Below are 22,472 nucleotides of genomic sequence, written 5' to 3' on the forward strand. Positions count from 1 at the left end.
AATTTTAGTACATGTTCTTATGTGTCAGAAGAAGGCTTAGGAAATATTAATACCAAAAAAAAAATTGACCAAAAGGGCACTTGGGGGCAAGGAGCAAAAGGGGCAGATGCTCAAGCACCTCTACCCACCCAACCCCCCTCCTCTGCACGTGCCTGCCTCCTTTGATTTAAATCTATTTTTTTTTTTTTTTTTTTCGCTATTTTATTATTATGAGATTAGGACGATTTGTCTTTTGTCTGCCTGTCATGGCTGGTGCTGACGTTGCATTCTTCACATTCTACGTTAACGTGAAAGCGTCGCTGCTGTGTTAAAGTCCCGCCCCTCCCATCGACAACAACTGGATTCCAGCTATCTGTATTTTCGACAACTAGCATCGCTAGCCCGCTAACGATGGTTGCGTTCATAAAGAAGTAACGTAACCTCGACGGACTCGGGTTTGTTTCTTTTAATCTGAGACGGGCTCCGTTTACGGCCCGTGTCGTCTATGCAAGCTACTGGACCAGCGGCCGCAGAGAGACTCGCTGGCGTACAGTCCTTTAGCCTTCTCCGAAACAAGATTAGCAGCTATCGCTAGCTGGCTCGCTGACAGCTGCCTGGGTTAGCTACGTGCCTTTACCAGCGACGTAGCAAGGATTTATTTGATAAAACAATGAGTCGTCTCTGACATTGGTGAGTCATCGTAGTAGTTTAATATGGTTTATATTTTTAAATGTTGTTTTTAACGCAACCGCGCTAACCATCGGCTTGTTTGTAGCCACACATACAGAGCCACGCCTGGACCATTTAAATCACTGCGCCGCATGACACTGGGAACTTATTTCGGTTTCAACGCCCCTACTACTGTGCAATGTTTGTGTTCAGGATACTTAAGGCATTTCTACTGTTTTTGGTTCACAGAGAGTACTGAGGCCTTGTTGGTTGTCACTTAGGAGTTATCCTAGCCCATTTCTTGCAAGGTGGGTCTCGGTTGACTCTGCATTGGTGCTATTGAAGATACGCTCGTCCGTGCACGCTGGTTTGGTTTTACCAGAGCTGCCAGTATGATGCCAGTGAGTATGATCGCCTTTTAACAATGTTGATTTGTGTGCTTAATTATACAGAAATCCTATGTGCTTTCACTAGGTAGGTGAAATTTTTCCAAAGACTTATTTTTTAAAATAAATCGTTTATTTGAATGATAAAAAGTGATAGCATTTAAAGCATTTAGATTTTGGGGTCATTCCTGTTTCTGATTTTACATATATTCTGACCCAAATTACTATTTTATCAAATTTCTTAAAATATCACCAATAAAAAGTCAATTTAGAGTTCTACAAAACCTGTTCATATTTTATGTTTTAATTTACCTGAAATTAATATTTTTAATTGACTTGGAATTGTTAAATTCTTGAATTCAGCCAAAAGGCCAAGTTCCTTACTGTAAAATATTTTTTACAGTGGAATACAATGCTGGTTTCATTTTTCATAATATTTATTGTTAATTTCTCAAATTAAGACAATTTACACTTCACACCAACCTAAAACACAGCTGTGGAATAAAAACCAAAGCTATTTTTATGGCTAATCCAAAAAAATGGCTTTATTAAAACGGAAAGCTTCAGCGTTTTGATCATAAACTATGCCATATTTTGTATTTGTGTAAAGTTATTGCAATTTAACTTTTAATAAATGCCAGTTTGAAGCCTAATAAGAAAATACAGTATGATTTGCACAATTTTTTGTCTAATTATAACATAAAATACATTAAAGACATCTTGTCTTTTTTTTTTTATTAAATTGTTGATTGTTTAATAGAACCTTATTCAGGTAACACTCTAGCAATATCTGGGTACTTTTTTTTTTTTTTACTATATTTCATATTATTTAACTCGGCATTCACATTTTCATACATTTTACCAAATAAAAGAAACATTTATCACCTCTGCTGCTATTGGTTCCTTTCCACTTTATACAAGAACTTATTTAAACAAAAAAAGGCACTGGCGTACCCAAAGGAGTGTTTTGTTTGTTTTTTGCTTGTTACATTTTTTTCTCTACCCTGTGTTGACCTGGTTTTATTGTTGTGTGCAGTGCTGAATATAATATCTGAATTGCAACTCTAGTACTAAGGCTTTGTTGTTTGTCAGTGCTGAGGATGAATTTTGTGGAAAATTACAACTCTGTAGGTTGTTCAGAAGAGAGAACAAACACGAATGCAGGATTCATAATTTAATGATAGAAGGAGGTAATTTATATTTGGTTTGTTATCCAAGAGTTGCAGGAAACAAACACAGGGAGCCTTTTAAAGCTTTCAAGTGTACAAAGTCGCTCTGTGTTTGTTCCAGTGGTGACCTCCTCCGGTCCAAATGCGACCACAGCCTCGGCGATCAGTTGCATCCTGTGGCACCAACCAGATATCGACGGAGTCAAAGAGTTAGTCCAGCAGACAGGGACTCGGTTCTCTCGTGTGACTCGGCCAGCCAATGAGACCTCAGTAGATCTAGGTCTGTGCGACTGCGTCAACTAACGCTCTGTTGTTGGGGGGGTGGGCGGCTTTTGAGCTGAGTGGATTGTCAAGAGGCATTAATCTCACACTGCGAAACTGAGCAAAGCTTGACTTAGAGGAAAAAGTAAACATTGTTTTTTTTTTGTTTTTTTTATATATTCTCACTTTTGTAGATTAGTTGCTTTAAAAGCAACACCAGGCGAGCCACCATGCTGAAAGCGCTTGTCATAAAAAAGTAAAGTATTCGTAGTTGAATATGCAGGGTTGTGACTGTTTGTTCTTTTTTTATCAAACCCAATATGAGTAGATGGATAGAGTCAGGTATTAATTTATTTAGCAACTTTCATTTGTTTAAGATGCCTGTTTCTATTTTGCTGCTTGAATAAAATACATTATTGATTATGCTTTCAAAATTTTGTCCTAATGGACATTAGTCAGCCTTCACTCTGAAGCACTCCCTTATGAAGGGCGGATAAGACGTTGTTGGACTTTGACACCTTTTCGTCTGCAAGCTGAGGCTTTTCTTTTATTCTTTTTCAAGACCTTGTCAAATCTGCTTCATGTTCTAAATGTGAAATATTAAGACTTGCTGCATATTAACAAACAAACCTGCATAAATGCTCTGGAACAATTTCCTAATCAGCTAAAGCAAGCCTTAAATCTGCTTATTCAATGTGGAAAGATCCTGTTGCCACGTTGTTTAGGTCAAAGCAAAAAAAAAAACACACAAAAAAACAATGTTTATTCAGGTTTATATTGTGTGTGTTTCAATTTTTCATTCATACTGAGGCTCTTTTTCAGTATTGTTTGTGTTTAAATACAGAGAATTGTGACATCCAGATTCAAAAAAAGCCCTTCCATCAAAGCACACCGGTTTATTGATGCTTACTTATGAGAGGAGCTTGTTAAAACCTTTTGATTCAATGATATGCAGCAACAAATCACAAAGAAACGTTCACGAGTCATCCAAAGATTGAAATCAAATCTATTCAGTTTAAATCTGCGTGCAGTTAATGCTTGGAAACGACCACGGCCATGTAGACACTCCTGTTGTTTACCACTGCCTCATGCAACACCGACTGAGTCCTGAATATTTTTCCTTCCCACAAGTTTCTTATCCTCAATGGTGTCATAATAACCTGTGTTGACACAATAGAACCTCATTCCTCTGCCTCGGTATTTGGCTACAATGCAATACATGCTTTTCTTTCAAAGCAGAAAATTTTTTCTGGCATCATTCAAGTTCTAAAAGAATATTTTATGTTTTTTTTTTTCCACTTTTATTTGAAGTAGAGGGGGGGGAAAAAAAGCTTGAAGCAGTTGGCAAACATACTTAGTCAATCATTTGCGATAAAGCTCAGATGGTTTTGACTGTGTAAGTCTTGTGTTCTGGTGTCACTGTTTTATCTTGCTTTAGGACAGTTTTATTTTGAAACTGCTTTTCATGAAGCAGCATCATTCTCCTGCTCATGTTCCACTTTATTGTGAGTAAGCGCAGGATAAGACTTGAGTGAGAAAAAGGTTGTTTGACTCATCAAACCAGGAATTATGTCAGCTGAGACTTTTATGTTTTTTGTTTGTTTGTTTTTTCTCAAACAGTGATTGGTTGTCTTGTCCATTCACCATTTTTCTTGCGTTTTTGCAATCTTTATCATTTTGTACCAGACTAAAAGAGCAGTCTGCCATGGGACATTTCGTACTGACCATGCATCAGTTTGTACCCGCCCTGACTACCAATTGATGAAACAAGGGGAGTTGTGACAGAGGCTCCGTCGTTGGGTTTATAAAGGTTATTGCCTCCTCCTCCATTCTGGGCAGAACATAGTAATATTTACTTAAAGTATTTTTTTATATATATTTTAAAAGAGGCTTCTGTAAGCAACTGTGGTTATGAGTTTCACTAAGACTTGTTTGACTGGAGGTCATTATCTGTCATGTTTGATCATTTAATAGCCTCAAAAGGGTTTTAGAGTTGCAATCAGGGAAAACAGAGTTCAATATAAAAACACCTAAAAGTGTTGTGCCATAAATTTAAGTAATGCTTATGGTTTTGTGATTTTACGTTTATCGCCAGAAATCGTCAAAACCCAAAACTACAACGCGAGTAAATTGATTCATAAAGGTTACAGAGAGCAACAATGTTCATTAGGTGAATATAGTAGTGAAAATAGGGTGACTTGACCTGAGGCCTTTATCATTTACTGGATTAACCTGTTCATGTTTTATACGTGCGGCGTTTTTTTTTTTTTTTTTTTTTTACCCAGTGAACATCAATCTGAATCATCATTAGATCAACTAAAGGTTTAGCTTTTCAATAAGATTCTATGCCATTCTTGTAATTTCACTTGAGGTTGTGGAAAATTGTTTTCATTTACAATTCTGTCAAGGTCTTTGATTAATAATCAGGTTTTAGAATGTTTCTTCCTTACTTTCATATTATAAAATGCTGCTTTACATATTTGGCCAGGAAAAGACCGATCCCATCCTTTTTTTTTGTTGTTTTTTTCCCCATGACGCCACGGTAACCAGCACCACATCCCAGCCACAGTCTTCTGTCAGAAAGTCTTTTCGTTATCCTCCTCTGCCCTCTCTCCCTCTTTTTCGTTCTCTTCCTCTTACTGTTAGTTATACTCTTGCTCACTCTCCCCCCATCCGTCCATCTATCCCTCCCTCCCCGAACTGTACATCCAGCTCGTGTTTTTTTTTTTTTTTTTCCCTCCCAAGTCTCCTCTGCAGCACTTTTCTGATGCACGCACCGCTGTCGGCTTTAGAGGTCTGCTCGCGATGGCATAACGATTAAGTCCCACGACTGCAAAAGCAGAAGCTAGCTGTGAGCTCCTGTTTCAGAGTTTTGCGCAATATGCGCATTTTACTCTCTGCTCGTTTTTTTTTTTTTTTTTTTCCCTCCCAAGTCTCCTCTGCAGCACTTTTCTGATGCACGCACCGCTGTCGGCTTTAGAAGTCTGCTCGCGATGGCATAACGATTAAGTCCCACGACTGCAAAAGCAGCAGCAGCGCCATGATGAAGAGGTTTGTGAATATAATGCTGCGTGGCCTTGTTAGCCTCTCCAAGGAGAGCCCTATTTGGGCAAAGGAACACCAGCCGCTGCCAAAAAAGAAGATCAAGAGGAAACGGAGGGCGGTGAAGAGAAACAAGAGTATGGGCAGACGGAACTTAGTGAGGGCGGTTGGTATTTCTCCAGTGGTCCTTCAACAGGATCACTGGAGTTCCTGTTTTCTGAGCTGCTGTTTTCCCTGTGCAGATTTGTATTATTTTTTTCTGTCATGTTATTTATTCTTATTAGCGGATGATTTAAGTTTAAATTTGCAACTTGTTTTCCTGATAAGCCTGAGTAATTGTAGGTTGGTTTGGAGGCAGACAATTAGAATTACATTATTAATTGTTGGCTAAAAAAATCTGCATCAAAGTAAAGTATTCTAAAAGATGTAAACAAGGAGGAATGTGCTCAATTCTCCCTCGAAATGAGGTAGATGTATAGCGTCATTCTTTTTCCCAGTCATCATCTAAAAATGTTTGTGCCAGTAAGGTGTCACCACCCTCAACTTATCTGCAATAGTTCACGTCAGCATGGTTGGAAGCAGCATCAAAATAGATGTTGGTTGTTGTTTTTTTGTCATACTTGTAAAGGAAAGCCAAACTAAAATATTTGCACGTGCTGCAGAACCTTTGGGCTTCTGGTCGCATTAGTCAGGCTTCGGAGAACAAGTGATCATGCTGGTTAATTTAGCCCGCTGTTGAAAATGTCAATGAATCAGATGTCTGCATCATTGAAATTCTGAGTCATTTGTCTCAGGAAATCTCCTGGAGTTACACTTTAAAGGTAGCTCAGTGACTGGACTGTAAATTATATATGACGGCGCTGCAGAGCTGTAACCGGACACTGGAGCCCTTTTCACAAATGTAAATGTGAACTACTTTATTTTAAATGTAAACACCGAGTTTGTTTAAGGCATAGCTCTTTATTTTATGCGAGACTTGTCACATTTAACAGAAAGGTGCATCTTTAATCCTTTTCGCTTCATGTTACCAGTAACGTCAAGCCAACATGTAGTGTGTTCTCACTACTACAGCAAGAAAAACAAGCATATGTGCCCAAAGATTGAGAAAGTTTAAATCTGTCATGTTGGAGCATCAGTGGGCCAATTGTGCCTCCTTGATCACGTATTGCCAACTCCTTCCCTTAAACTACCTTGTTGGTCTTTTGCGTCCATTTATACAGACCTATACCTCTCTTTTGGTTATGGTTTTGAAAAATGATGCAGACTTGTGATTTAGAGTGTTTCTCAGCGCTCAGCTGAAGGACTGCTCCCATGGCTTGCCTTGCAGTGATGAAGGCAGAGTGAAAAGTGTTTTCCTCTGTTATGGAGGTCCGTGTGTTTCTGAGGAGGAGGTCAGAGATGACCTGTCAGTGCCCTGAGTGTCTGACATCATGGACGTATGTAACCTTTATTTTACCAGGAATGCCTCATTGAGATTTAAGAACCTGGTGAAGACCGACAGAAGCACACAGACAATAAATAAGCAATAGTGAAACACAAACTACCATAGATGACTTTGCGGGTAATGTGCAGCCTGGGTTTCGTCATATTCTTCAGATTTATTGGCTTTATTAATTTATTGAGATGGCATATTTAAACCAGTCGGATTTTTGTGGCACATTTTAGCAGATTTTTTTATTTGATCTCTTGCGCCCATTATACTATATTAGACAGTCTAAAATACAATAATATCTTTCCTTTAGTGAACACAATTAATCGTTTCAGTCCTTGACCCAAGCAGCTGTTAACTTGAAAACATCTTCAAGGCTAAAGTAAACAGCATTTGTTTTATGTGGACAAAAGACAACATCTTGTTAACTTTAGTGCCAGATGGGACTGCTTTGAATTGAAAAGTACAGCAGTGATATAGAGTAGCTTTTGCACAAAAAGCCTACGTTTTTGTAACAAACATAAATTCATAGTTAATGTGGTAATGGGCACAACTCCAGAAGACAATATTATTTTGCTTTTTGTTTTACTGTTTTTTGTTTTTTTTTATCAGTTACATATTTTATTCTTAAGTATCACTTGCTATATGGGTACATTGTCATCTCACCTGCCAAGGTAGGATGACCGGTTTATATGCTTGTTTTCCTACTTTCGGTGATATACATGGAACATTAGGTTTGTAAAGATAAATAAATGCGTCGTCACTATCTTCTAAACTCCCTTTTCTAAGAACTTTAGTTGAAAATTATCTTCCCAAATGCAAGTAGAGACATTGTTCTGTGTTCCCTTCCAGCCTGAACTGCATGTTCACCACAGTATTGGGCCTTAATCTATGTAAACAGAAAAGTGCCAGGCACAGTCACGTGCATATCAGCAGTTCAAGCTATCAGTCACGGATGGTCTGCAGCATAACGCAGCATCAGCACAGAGGGCTTTGTACGTCACTGAGTGTTTAAAGCCCCAGCCTTCACACCACACCTTTAGACAACGATGGACTCTTTGTTTATTTCCTTCATTAGCTATTTATGCTTTAAAAATTTTCTTCCCCGGGTCATTTATCCCTTCCGCGTGTCTTTCAGATGATATTGACAGTGTACCTCAGCGATGGGGAGCAGACCGCGGCCGAGGTCCCCATCACGCCCGAGACGACGTGCCGCGATGTCGTGGAGTTCTGCAAAGAGCCCGGCGAGAGCGGCTGCCACCTGGCTGAGGTCTGGAGAGGCAACGGTGAGACCCGCCTGGGAGACTGGGAGTACATAGATCTGCCCTAATCTACACAGTCTTCAAGTAGTGCATGAAAATAATGCAATGAAGCCCATTATTGCTGAGTCTGACACTTTTTTTTTTTCATGCACAGGAATTTCATTTTTGCTGTCTTATTCCAGAAGTGTACTCAATCTAAAGAAGGTGTTAAGCTGAGTTATGCATGAATGACTTTAGTGAAAAAGACAGAACATGGAAAAAAAGGAAGATATTATTACAGCACAAGATAATGGGCTTCAAGTTCAGGTTCCAGTTCTTAGGACTGTCATGACTTCTCTCCATCCAGATAATCTACAGCCATCATAGTATCCTGACACACTGGAGTAGTTTTAGATCAGAGCCCCTTGTTTTCTTCTACGTCCGAACAAAGGGTGTTATTAAACCCAAGTTATGCAATAAGATTCAGCTGACATTTAATAATCCATCGCTCCCCCCTCTAAAATCTTTCTGGTGTTTTTGCTTGCTTTATTCCACCCTTTTGTTTTTGCAAACAATGGGCTGTCACATTGACATCCAAAATACTTAAAACTCTTGGAGATATCCACAGATCTCCTCCTACTACCTTGTTGTTTGCAGGCAGATTAAGTCCCAGCTAATCGACGTCTTCCTGCTTTCAATCATTTTTCTGCAGAACGAGCGATCCCATTTGAGCACATGATGTATGAACATCTGCAGAAGTGGGGGCCTCGAAAACAAGAAGTCAAGTTCTTTCTCCGCCATGAAGACTCTCCCACCGAGAGCAGTGACCAAGGTGTGTGTGGGGAAAGTCCTGACTCCAAGTTGGCTCTTTACGACTGACACTGCTGTCATCTTAAGTTTGTGACGGTCTGGGTCTGCGTTACAGATTTAGTTGTTTTGTGTTGTTGCACGTCAAAGCCTGAGTGCTGATAAAAATCAAAATAGCCCCAACAGGGACAGTTTTGCTTTCTTTCACTTTTGTCAGAAAATGTTTGACAACCAAAATGTCCTCGGGTGTGTTTTCCTCTAAGCCACTTTCCAACCATTTAAACGATGAGCGAGTTTACTTGGGGTGGGTTGGACCAGTTTTCACTCTCAAAAATATTGTTGAGCTGCATGTGTTTGAAGCATTGCCAAATAAACCAGAAATAATCCTGTATTTAAATCCCATCTATCAAAGATCACCACAAAATATTTTAGTTTTAAAGCTTATTAGGTATGTTAAAGATGTGCACGCACATTAAGCCAAAGGCACATCAAATTAGTACATTATCCTATTTTTGTCTGTGCGTACATAAAATAAACCCAATTGCAAGAATTATTTTTATTGAGTTTAATTTCATTAAATGCATAATTAAATGATGCATGCAAAATGCGTAATTGTTCAGAATGTGTTTAAAAGTACTTGGATATGTTTTGTGTACGTATTTCATCTTGTGCTGTCAGTCAGCCTTACCCATCAGTGAGTGGGCGGAGCTACTGTTGCTAAAGTATAATGCATTTGTTATTTTCTTTAATTTATGATGGTCAGTTTTAAAAGTGTAATTGTGTATTTAATAAGTTGACACATTTGGTAAACATGCTTTTGTCATATATTGGATGTATTAATTACAATTTTGTAGGTTGCTGGATTTAAATGAATGCCGATATGTTGTGCATCTTAAAAAACTACTGTGAACAGTTGGCAAAATCATGGAGTTGACAGGGGAAAAAAACAGAAAATGAAGAAGTTTTCAAAGAGAACAGGAATTTTCTTTTCCACCTTAGTTTGAATCTCATTCCCCCCCCTTTTTTTTCTCCCAAGCAAAGGTTTTCCCATATCCATTTTTTTTTTTTTTTTCCTTTGAGCTTTTCTCAGTCTGTCAGTCTGTTCCACTCATTGTTAATTATCTTTCAAAGCTGCACGTATCTGCACACTTGTTTGTGTTTTTGTACGTTTCTTTTCTTGGTTAGTGACGATTGCTGTTGCCCGTTTGTTTTGCAGGGAGTCAGCAGTCTCAGGATCAAACTGGTCGCAGAAGTGGCAACGCTGGAGAGAAGCACAATGAGAATGGGGTGAGAAGTAAAGCTTATAATTTACTGTCTCTTTAGTCACCTATTATTATGCACTGTTAAGTATATGTAGCTCATAAACATGCCTACATTTCCAGAGTGTTTTTGATAACACTTAAGTCTGAAGTATGTTTTTGCAGACAGTTGTTTCTACCTTCTATCTTGGGAGTAAAAGGAAAAATAATAGTGCGTGTATGATTCTGCTGTCATGTCCATTGGACGATGGTGTGTGCATGTTTGGCTCTCAGGATGTGTCCACTTGGAGATGCGAATGACTCCCGTTAAGAGCTCCCTCTGGCATGACATCCTCTCTCTGCCCGACCATCTGTCCCAGATTTTGCATCTAAGTGTTGCGGTCAAGGAAATGTAACTAATTGAACCTTTAGGGTTAAGACAAGAAGCCAGTGTATCTGGTGAGATGAGAGGCTTGGAGTTTTGTTGTTTTCAGCTTATTTGATTCTAGAGCAGCTGCACCATTTTTACTATTCTCTCGTTGATGGGTGGAAATATTGTCAATATGAATGAAAAGTATTTAGATGGCACATAACGTCCTTGTGTTTTGTCATTAGTTTGGAGAGATTTGTAATCTACAATTCTCTTTGCAGTACAAAATGATTACTCTTGGTTTTCCAGTGTTCTCAGTAGAACTGCACAGTATATTGAGATGCATTATACAGTAATGTGTACACAATCGCGTATTCAACCAATGCTTTGATATAATATTTTGCACAGCATGTTGGATGCTTTCATAGTCTGCATTCAAATAAATACACAGCTCAAACCAGATATTTACATGCACTATAAATAGACACAGCCTGACTCGCGTTTAAATAGACCCAAGCTTTTCCACTGTTAGGTCAGTTGGGACTTTCAACATTATTTTAGTTCGTAAAGTCTGTGTAAGATAGATAGATAGATAGATAATTTAAAAAGGAAATCTGATTAACTTTGGTTTACTAATATGACAGAAGAATTTACAGTCATTAAAAGGAGCGTCCCGACTGTCACAGCTCATCTATGTCAGTTTTTCCCATGTGTCAAATTCACAAGACTTCACCACACTTCCTTCTAGATGATATAATTGTTCCAAAGAACATAATAACTCATATTCTAAAGCCTAACCTGGTCATGTTCTAGTACCGCTGAGATAAGCACACATACATTTCTTTGCAATTTCAAGACTCTGTGTGAAAAATGATGAGGCCCAGATAGTAATGAGCGTTTTATCTCGATTCCTCTTCTCAAAAGTCTCCGTCACCTTAAGATGCACCACCAACATCATACATCTATCATAACACGAACCAGTGGATGAAATGAACTCTGTCGGCGCTCGGGAGCACCATGGATGTCTCTCAGAAGCCTCCTGACTGTCAGAACTTATCTATGTCAGTTTCTCCCATGTGTCAGATTCACAGGACTTTACCACACTGCCTTCTGGATGATATAATTGTCACAAATAGGACAATTTCTTTGGCTTTCTTCGGCATTTCCACAGGCTGCTCCTCTGCGGATCACGTCTGTCTACTGGGGGAGGCTGCTGTTTGCAACAGACTCGCATGAAGGGAATAAATATAGATTTATGCCCTTTACAAAATCTTGTCCTCAAAGACGCTTAACAGACGGTTAGCTATCTCGACAGATCAAATGAAAAGTAAAATAAACACCTTTTGAGACATAAGGTGGTTTTCAATTGGTTTATTCTGTGGACTCTGGTATAAATACATGATTTTATTCAAGAATTTGTTTTGGCAGCATAATCAAAAGGTTTGCATGCGCTTCGAATTTCTTCCTCGGGTGAATTGTTATTGATGCAGATTTGCTTGAGTGAGTTTGAGTGTAGCTTCCTTTCCATCGTTCCTTCCTTTCTCTTCCAGACAGCCATTCATGTGAATGCTTTAATAAATGCCATGTTGGGACAGACTGGCTGAGTTGTGCTGGCGACAGTGCAGTGACATCGGGGCATGTTTTGAGTTTAATGTTGCTGCTTCCCTGCACAATATTTCAGAGAAATGGAAATGTAGAAAGGAAAATCACTCTGGAAAAGAAGCAGTGTTTTATTCTGACGAGATGAGTTGCATTAATCTCCATTAATCAAGTTAGTCCATACCCGTCCAGCTATTTTAGCTCCTATAATACAGATACTTTCACAGTAATCCTCTTGCTAATCTCTTTAGCAGCAAACTGAACTCTTTCTGTGCTAGTATTCCACATTAAAAGGAGGCCACCTTCACATGTCTGGCACCATCTGCTTTCTCTGTACATCCGAACCGAAGAGGAAGTCTGGGAGAGTTTCAAGCATGTCAGGAAAGCAGTTTAGAGAAGCTTGGAGTTCACTGAGAATGCTCCTTCACTCAAAGGCAGCTGCATCTTTGGAGGATGTTCAGAGGTTTGGTTTGGAGGAAAACAGGAGTGAAGGCATAACAAAAATCTGCCTTGTTTTGAAAGCGTTCAGGATTTATGTTGGTATTGTTTTCTGTAGATAAAGAGGAGGACTGTGATGGGTGTGGTGGTGAAAGCTACAGTTATTAATATTTCAGCAGCCTCTACAGATAGTTGTACATGGATGCTGTTACCTAAATGTTTTATTGGAGTGGTTTGTAGTTGCATTGCAAATCCTACGTTATTTAGGGCCCATTGATTTTTTTTTTTCTCCTTCAAAATTTTGTGAATTTGCATTAGAAACTAGAAACATTTAAAAAAAAATTATAGAAAGTCAAAAAAAAAAGTAATTTAGTTAATTGTTGAAATATCTTTATCTATCTTTATTGGCTTCATTTATTTGGAAGTTTTTATTTTTTTACATTTGTGAAGTTTAGCAGATGTTTGTCAGCGTTTGGTGCTTTAATCCTGTAAACTCAGCATCATGTGAACCGTTATTATCCAGTTTCTCCTCGGATCCCTTTGTGTCAGGAATGCTGCCTGTTTTGAGATAAGAGACGCTAAATTTGGAGGAGGTCTGTGAACCGCACTGAGGTGCATAAACAAAGGAGAGGGGAATTTCTCCAGTAGTTAAAATGACTATAAAAAATCTTACCAATTGGCAGCCTATAAAATATGTCACAAGGTGCTGATTTAGTAGATTATAAGCAGTGTTTACGATGTTGACCTCGGAGTAAAATGTTTGTGGATTCCAGCTCGCTGGTTGAAAGGTTTCCCCTGCAGCTTTGGCTTCTCTCAATATTCTGAAATATCCAAGTTAGATATTGGATATTCTAACTATCCAATTTTCAAAAGCGTTTTTTTCATCCAATGTTTATCACTATTGATACACAACTTATACTCCTCTATTTACAATCGTCAAAACATAACTACTACATCATGTCAACAGTGAACTATTTTTCAGGTAACGTTTTGTTTCTGATTTTCAGCTTTTCTAAAGCTTTAACCTGCAAAGTATTTATTATGAACTACAATTAAATGTTCAAAGTATGTTTTTCACTAACGCGAGCTGTGTTTTGTCAGTCTGAATGTTTCCTGGTGAGGCTTCAAAACCTCAGTAGTACTAAAAATATCTTAACTTGGATACACTACCTTTCTGTCAGTAACTTCTTCTACACTGACCAGTGTTGTGTTTATCATGACCTGGTAGCATTTACTGAACAGAAAAACAATTACTTTTAAGTTTCCAACCGCCTGGTCAACTCAAAATTGTCCCATTTCGATTAGAAGCCGTTTTTCCATCGCACCCTTACATGATACCAATGCAAGTATTCACCCCACTCCCATTATTTAGAAAGCATAATCTGTACTTGTGTCAAACTCCCAGCTGTGGATAGTATTGAGGAAACGATATGAAGGTCCACATCTGATGTGGTGGAGTTGTGGACGGCTGTAGAGTCAAAGTTTCCTTTTACTGTAAGAAATGTCTCCTGGAGACTTAATGTGGTGTATTTGACTGGTTGGAGCTCTGCTGTGTAATTGTGATGCCCTCTCTGCCATATGAACTGTTATTAAGCTGTTGACACTAAATGGCACATTGGTCTCATCGTCTCACTGAGTCTTCATTACATATAATGTCTGAAGAGAGACTCTCTGTTGTGCCAAATTGAATCGGATATCTCTTTAAACTTTATACAAATAGAATATTTTGTGTAACTTGTCAGTTTGTATTTTACTCTGGCACTTTTTTTCATTATTTTATATAATGTGCTTTTGCTTATGTAACTTGGATGCCACATGTATTATTCTGCACTTAGTGACTTTTTAAATTTTTTTTTAAATTTTGTCGTTGACGTGCAGATTTATGGGACGTTCACCAGAGTGGTGGCTTTAGGACACACCGCCACGTCACGCTGTGTCTCAGTGGCAGCTTTCAGCTCTTCCAGCTTTTTTTGCTCCGAGCTGTTAAACCTCGATGTTGTGGCTGGACGAAAAAGCCGGGTATCCGCTAAAGTAAAGCATCCTACTCATCAAAGCTCCTGGGGAGAAGCAAAATCTCCGGTCGTGAACTTTTCTGAATCCGGCAGCTCTTAGTAATGGGAATTTAAGCTCTAATATTTTTAAGCCTATTTTTGCTTTATTTATTTATATTTACTCAGCAGACAGTTGTGTTTATAAGAAAGCGGGACGGTTCTGCACAATTAGGCCCATCAGTTCTCTTCACCTGACTGGAAATCTTTAACCGCCCTCTGGGCACTCATATCAGCACTCATTGTAACATCTCGGTGCGTGTCAACATTGGGATCACTATGTTTAGATTTTAGTGTCTTGACCAGTGTGTGTGTGTGTGTGTTTTGTAGGTAGGGAATCAGCGTGTGGAGCTCACGCTGTCAGAGCTGCAGGAGATGGCCACCCGGCAGCAGCACCAGATCGAGGCTCAGCAGCAGATGCTTGTTGCAAAGGTAAAACCATTTTTTATTTATTTTATTTTTCAATCTATTTTCCAGAACAAGTTTCTGTTTGCTGTATCTTTTTTTGGACTAGAAAAATACAGTCAAATTGTTTGCATTTCATGTCTCCTCTAAATTGAATGGTTGTGTTCAATTTAGTGGAGTCTAATCCTACGTTAACGCCCACTTAATGTCAAAACGAATCAGAGTCAACTTTATTTTCCCAAACTGTGCACAAACAAGGAATTTAATTTTGGTTTTCTGGAACTCTCAGCAAAAAGACTATAAATGTATAACTTTTGGAGAGAAAAAAAAAACAAAAACATAAGGATAAAAAAATACAATGTACATCTAGTTGAAACCTTTTTAATTTATTTCATAAAGAAAGAAAAAGAGGAGTAGAATTTAGTTTTGTAAACCAGACCTACACACTGTTTGAACAAAAAATATTACAGATATACTTTCTGTTTTTCCACTTAAACCTAAAAAAAGCCTCATTCCATGTGGGAGCATCTATACCAGGAAAAGACAACATATCACTGTAAATTTTCTTGATATAAGTTTTTAAAGAAATGATGACGGTTAATGATTTGTAATGGTTTATCTCAGGGAGTACTCAGATTACTTGTCCATGTTTGTGTCTTTGGTGCTTTTTCCATCATTGTGCTCAACAGCTGCAGCATTTCTTAAAAAACACAATTGCATAATGAAAGCACAAGACATTTTCCTATGGTGTTTAGTTTTTTAGATTTGCATTTGACCTCATGGGTAGATAAAGACAGTTGTTTCAGGGAAAAGCATGAGCCGGTGACTAAGCGTGAGATTCTCAGTCTAATTTTTTTATATTTAATGCTTCAGTATTAAATATAACATTCTTGCAACAGGAAACTTGCAAGTAAAGAAGCTTCTTCGCTATGCTTGAGGATATGTATAATTTTTAGCTGTTGCATTGAATAAAGCTTACCCAAAATCATTCACACATTTTAGGTTTAAAATCTTTTAATTTTACCAACATGTTTCTTCTGACTGGAAGGAATACTGCTATTTTGGAGTGGCCTGGTTCAGAGTCCTGACTTGGACCTTTACAGAAAAAAGTAAAAATGAGGGTGATGGTAAATAGGCCTTCAATGCTAAAAGACTCGGACCTCATCAATCAATCATTAAGCTATGCAGCAAATGGCCCGAGACCAGGAATTGAACCCAGGACTGTATCCTTAGCGCATGGATCACATACTGAGCCACCCAGCTTCTTTTATGTTTTAAATCAATTTGAGGATTATCCACATATTTCAATATGATGCAGATTATTCATTTTTTGAGCTGATCTGAAATGCTTAGCTGATGGATCTCCCGGATGGTTGGAAAGCCAGCTGATGGCTACTCTCTTGCACTTGCTTCGGTTAACTTCAGGACACAGAAGTCCAGTGAACTGCTTATGTGTTTGTGTCATGCAAAGATTCTCTTGTGACCTTAAAAGGGGGCCAAGCTGTTGTGTAACCAGTTGGACGGATTGTAGCGTGACTTTTGACGAAAAGACTTTAAACACATGAAGAAACATGAAATTAATTAAGGCATTTCAAGAGTAAATGTTAACCCATGAAAGCCTCTTTGACTGTTGTTGTTAATAGGCCTGTCACAATAATCAATAAATCAATTAATTGCATGATAAATTAAAACAAACTCTATGATTTTCATTCACATTCTCCTACCAAAAGCTGGATGTTTTGGTCTCAACTATCCCTTTTTTTTTTTTTGAGGGACAATTTTGTTTACAAAGACTTAAAAATATTCAGTCTATTTGTTGTTTTATTTATTTTGGATATTTAAAATGTTTTCCAGTTCCAGTGTTAAATGTTCATTGGAATTTAAACTTCATTGATCTTTGAGAATGTGTTCTTGCATTATTATTTTTGCCATTACCGTTATATTACTTAAACATGGTCTCGAAACGACATTTTTATCGTTTATCGCAATCTTACCCCGACTTGCGTTTGTGGTTTTGCTGATCAGTCATGCAGGATAAAGGCCACTGTAGACCTCCAGATAGCACAACGGTGTATTGCCTTTTGTTGTGATGTGTGAAAAGTAGGCCCCACTCGAGGCCCTGCAGTCATTTGGAAACTCGGGCTTGTCGGTTCTTATTTTAGGACCCTAACTGGAGCAATTCTCACTTGGGTAGAGATGAAGTCATCTGACCCTTTCTTCAGCCCTCCTGACACAATGAAGTGTCCAGTTTAATAAACACGCTAGACCTGTTTAGCCTTTAAAAGTGTCTCTTCCCCTTCCTGTGTTAGATGGTATCTTGCGTGTTTTATTTGCCCGCGAGAGTAATTTGTTTTGTTGGAGCAGGGGTCGATGTTTTGCCCTTCTGATAAAACATTGAATGTGGCCCTGGGTGGCCACATTTTGCGCTTCCTGGTAAAAATAATTATCTCTGTGTTTTGTTTTTAAATATTACAGATATAAAAAAAAAAAAAAAATAATCCAATTATTTATTTTTCAGGAGCAACGTTTGCGTTACCTGAAGCAGCAGGAGAGGCGGCAGCAGCAAACCGTGTCTGAGAGCGAGAAGCTGCAGAGGCTCAAGGAGCGTGTGGAGAGCCAGGAGGCGAAACTCAAAAAGATCCGAGCCATGAGAGGCCAGGTGGACTACAGCAAGGTCATCAACGGCAACTTGTGTATGTAAAATTACCAAATGTACTCTGACTTTTTCCTTCTTCCTTTTCAAGTCAATATCCTGGTAGTAATACCACATAAATCAGCTATTGCAATGATTTTTGAAAGATGAACTTTAGAAATATTTATTTGTATGCTTTCCAGAAAGCATTTTTTTTTTCCTTCTGATGACTATTAGTATATACATAAATAGCATTTATGTTTGATTGGGATTTTTGTTTTAACATCCAGCAGCAGAGATCGAACAAGTCACCAGTTTGTTTCAAGAGAAGCAGGCCGAGTTGCAGGCGGCCGTGCTGAGGGTGGAGCAGCTCAGCCTGCAGCTGGAAGACCTGCGAAGAGGAAAGCTCAATGGCATACAGACCGGCCTGGGTGGCCAAGTGACCGGCGCAGCGGCCCTGGAGCTCAGAAAGCTTTACCAGGAACTCCAGGTAAATGCTCTGCGTGTTCTCGCCGCTCACAAGGGGTTTGCTTTGCTTCAGGCTGCAGTGATGACGGCGTTTCTGCTCCTCAGATTCGGAACAAGCTGAACCAGGAGCAGAACAGCAAGCTGCAGCAGCAGAAGGAGCTTCTGAACAAGCGCAACATGGAGGTGACGCTCATGGACAAGCGGATCAGCGAGCTGCGGGAACGCCTCTACAAGAAAAAAGCTGAGGCACGTCAAAAAGAAAATCTCCCTGTAAGACTAGGAACACTCAATCCATCTCTTTATCCTTCAGGCATCATCGTGGATATTTTTGTCCATTTCTACTGTTGTCTTTTCTTTTTTCCTTTACAAGAATCTCTTAAACCCTCCCAGCTCTGCAAAGACACTTACAGTGCAGTACATTACTCTAGACTACAAAAATATAAAATCTGAAAAAAACTCACTCTTAAAAAATGTAAACATTTTAAAGAACTGTCTCCAAACATATGATTGGAAAATTAAGACATGTTAATAAAACGTGACATTAAGTACCCAGACTGACATTTTAAGTCAAAAGTTAAAATTCTCAAATTTCTTGATTGTTTGGTAGTTTTGAGAAGGGCTGGTGCTGTTTAAGAGATTTACACAGAAAAAATAAAATACTAAAAAGTATTTTTTTTTTTTAATGCATTTTTTTTTAGGGTGGATATTTTTCTCAAGTTTTAAAAGTTGGTCAGTTAAACTGATGCCTGAGAGTTAAAAATCTCTCCAACATCAGTTCTGCAGGTTTCCTCAGGCGCTCTGACAGTGTCCATAGCTCTCCATCATAACGTCTGAAATGTGTCTGACGCTCTCCTTACAGCTCAATAGAGCCAATGGGCCTCCCTCCCCCCAACCGGCCCCTGGCACTCTGGGTCGGGTTGCTGCTGTTGGGCCCTACATCCAGGTTCCGGTACCAAGTCGACAGGATGGGGGCTACACCTTACCGCCTGACCCTCTGAAGCCTCAAGCACTGGGTGTGAATAACCAAGCCAACCAGGGTCGTCCTAAATCAGGTGGGCTGAACTTCATAGAATCAGGAACAACAATGTTTCCAGGAAAAGAAAAAAAATAAATAAACAAACTGTACAAGGTTTTATTTCACCCGATGTGTCGGAAGCAAAATCCCTAACTAAAACAGTGACTTAAAAATACATTTACTGTTAGGATATCAGCAGGAATTCGGCATGCACTTTGGGACAAACCGGCTTTTTCACTTCTTCACGTTGAACATTTCCTGCATGAACCGAAGCCGTTTCTTCCCAATCTGAACTGTTAGATCTCAGCTTTGACTTGACCTCTGTGACTTCTGTTTCCCTCCTCTCTAACCTTCACTCTCTTCCTGTGTCGTGTGAACTCTCTTTGTCCGTCCTGGTCTCTCCTTGTGCCAATTCTGTCATGTCCATGTAATGTCTCTGTTTCGATTGGGGGTTGGGCTTTTGGGTAGACGGTGTGCGAAAGCCTCCCGGTCCTTGGAAAGTGTCTGATTTAGACATCGTTGTGGACCCGGTGCCCCCGTCCTTTCCAGAGTCACACCCGGGCCCCGGAGCCTCCAGAGGCTCTGACGGCACGTCCCGTGAGTGCTCAGAGCTGCATATGCAAAGGAGGGGCAACGACTGAACCTTTTCTCTTGATTGTAGCACAGGATCCTCAGTATGCATTCAATAATTTACTCCTGATTAGAGAAAAGAGAGAGTTATTTGGAATCCTTGAAATCCTCCTCAGAAACTAATTTGTGTTTTTTATACTAAAGTGATTGCATTATGATGAGTTCCTCCAATATTTGCAGACCAGCAATGCAGTACATTGCCAGAGTTCAGTATTTATGCCCCTTTGCAATATTACAATGTTAACGCAATACAACCACAAACTTTAATAAAGTTCATTAGGATTTTGTGTGATAGACCAACAAAAAGCAGTGCATACCTGTGAAGAAGAACAAGAGCAAAGGGTTAAAGGTGAGAAGAGCAGTAATCGGCGAAGCAGCCAAGAGCCCAGTGGTAACTCTGGAGGAGCTGCAGAGAGCCACCACCCAGGTGGGAGAATGTAAAGCTAGTGCAAAACTACAAGGCAGCCATCTTATAGTCTGCAAAATACTTTAGACTGGAGCAGAGGCTCATCTTAACATATAACCACAGCAATAATCGAAGCATATTATATGTTACAATATTGCAGGCTTACAGCCATAATGGCAAATAAAAACAATTTTTACACAGTATTGATCCACACAGTCTTGTATTTTTTTTTTTCCCCTCAGATTTTAATTTGTAAAATCTGTCCTTTTCTTGAATGTCACATTTATGCACTGCTGTGTGTTGGTCTTTTCTTAAATTGACATATGCACTGTAGTTTGTTGTAATTTGACAAAATAAAGAACTTTAAGGGGTATTAATACTTTTATAAAACTCTGTACGTTTTATTTATTTTAACGTTATTAACAGTTAAACAGCACGTTCAAATAATTCAAAAATAAATGTTTGGATTTATTAGAGAGACTATGATCAACGCACTGCTGATCCCGTGCCTGTTATTTACAGTTTTGAGAAGGTTCGAAGAGTTGAATGCCTCGTTTGTTTTCACACACAAATCAGCCAATTATCTTTATTTTCCTCAGTGTCATAACATTCCTTGATGGCCTGTTGTAGCACTAACCTTCATGCGAATGTAGTGACATCTCAAACCCTAGGAAGCATTTGCTGTTGTCAAACACTTTGCATGCACAAGATATTGACTTGAATCTAAAAGGTTTCCTTATCACTATGAAGTGGGATTCAAGTATCAAAAATGCCTTTATCACTGTATTAAGGGAAAAACGGAGCGGTTTCAATTTGACCGTTTAAAGTTTTGCTTTATAAAGTAGAAATTATTGGTTCCCATTCAGTTTATTGAAGGTTCCAACAGCATGATATGCCTCGGCTTTGTTGATAAAGTTAGCCTCCACTTGATCTAAGACCTGAAAGAAATCTGATGAAATCTCTTAAACATGTCATTGAACTTCAGCATTTTGGTTTTCCGACTTTGTCGTCTTCATCTACTCCTGCTGTTCTGTTCTGTTTTTCTTTTTCTGTTTTTTTTTTTTCCATTTGCCCTTTCTTTGCTGTCTAAAAGACACACCTTTGTAAAAGAGATTTCCCCCCCGCCCTTCAAATCTAATGAAAATATTTAGTATTTCAGCCTGAACGCACGTCTTACTTCAAGTGCAGCAACTACATGCTATTCTATTCTACTAATGCATGCAAATCCATTGTCATTGCTGTGAAGTTGGACCTCAGGATTTTTTTGTCCTATTGATCAGTCTTTCTTTCTAGAATATTTGTTTTAGCCCTGTTTTTGATCAATATCTATTCAGACAGATTTTAGGCCATCTAGACATCTGAAATATTAAGTTGAAGGACTTTTCCAGAAATGATTTGGGTTCAGGTATCTCTTCGCTGGATCGGTGTATACCTATCAATGTCAGAAGCAAACATAGGGTTTCTTCAGCCTTAAAAACCATGTAATATAATTTTATCAGATTTATTTTTCAATTTTGGATAAGTTTGGATAAATTGGAAAAGGACACTTAATTCATTTTTCAATGATCTAAAAAGACTTAAAATAAGACTTAAAATATTCTTAAAATATTTTTGTATATTTCTTTATTCATTTATTTTAACTTTACACCCTTTTTTTTTTGTCAAGTCATTGATTTAAGTTAATCGACTCATTTAAATATAAAAGAGCTGTTTTACATCTTTTGTCACTAAGCTTTTCAGGTCAGGGTTTTAAACAAGACTTATGGCTTAGATGCCAAACAAAGAAATTGAGAAAACATTTTAGCGTTTTCAAAGAGGAAATAAATGAAGGAACCTGTTTTTAGCAGCTAATGATCTATTCTGGATTTGAGAATGTTTTTCAATGGATCTGATTCATCTGATTGGCTCAGAGCTCAAAAACCAGGTAAAACATCCCGTTATGGGACGGCTGAATCAAAACCCAACGCCCCATCAAGTGGTTCTGATTCACAGCTTCCTGAGCCACCTCCATGAAAATAGTTTCATTTTGTCTGTCACTTCATGATTTCTGGTTAATAGGATCAACATGTAAAAATCCTGACTCCTTCATCTGACTTTGTAACATATTTACTTTCCCTCACTAAAATCCCGCACAGCCCTGACCAAACATTTCATACAAAACATTGAAGTCAGATTAGTTGTCGCTTTGCATAGCGACTTTTGTCACTATGGTTAGTATTTTTATTAATATTTTGTAACAT

The 22,472-nt window shown here is 38.6% G+C and overlaps 1 protein-coding gene across 10 annotated transcripts in view; it reads left to right on the forward strand.

The window, feature by feature from the left end:
* The first annotated feature begins 293 nt into the window (after positions 1-293).
* ppp1r13bb (protein phosphatase 1, regulatory subunit 13Bb) overlaps positions 294-22,472 on the forward strand; it is a 29,904-nt gene continuing 7,725 nt past the window's right edge. For 3 of the 10 annotated variants that reach the window (XM_016671882.1, XM_016671886.1, XM_016671887.1), the window contains exons 1-10: positions 5,522-5,672; positions 8,074-8,221; positions 8,889-9,008; positions 10,200-10,270; positions 15,007-15,108; positions 17,600-17,774; positions 18,004-18,203; positions 18,287-18,451; positions 19,041-19,233; positions 19,665-19,793. In XM_016671882.1, the coding sequence (XP_016527368.1) occupies positions 5,529-5,672; positions 8,074-8,221; positions 8,889-9,008; positions 10,200-10,270; positions 15,007-15,108; positions 17,600-17,774; positions 18,004-18,203; positions 18,287-18,451; positions 19,041-19,233; positions 19,665-19,793 (1,447 nt within the window). In that variant the 5' untranslated portion in view covers positions 5,522-5,528. The other 7 variants (XM_016671888.1, XM_016671892.1, XM_016671889.1 and 4 more) reach the window with 6 other exon arrangements.

The sequence above is a fragment of the Poecilia formosa genome, unplaced genomic scaffold (assembly GCF_000485575.1).
Source record: "Poecilia formosa unplaced genomic scaffold, Poecilia_formosa-5.1.2 Scaffold53, whole genome shotgun sequence".
In the NCBI taxonomy this organism is placed as follows: domain Eukaryota; kingdom Metazoa; phylum Chordata; class Actinopteri; order Cyprinodontiformes; family Poeciliidae; genus Poecilia; species Poecilia formosa.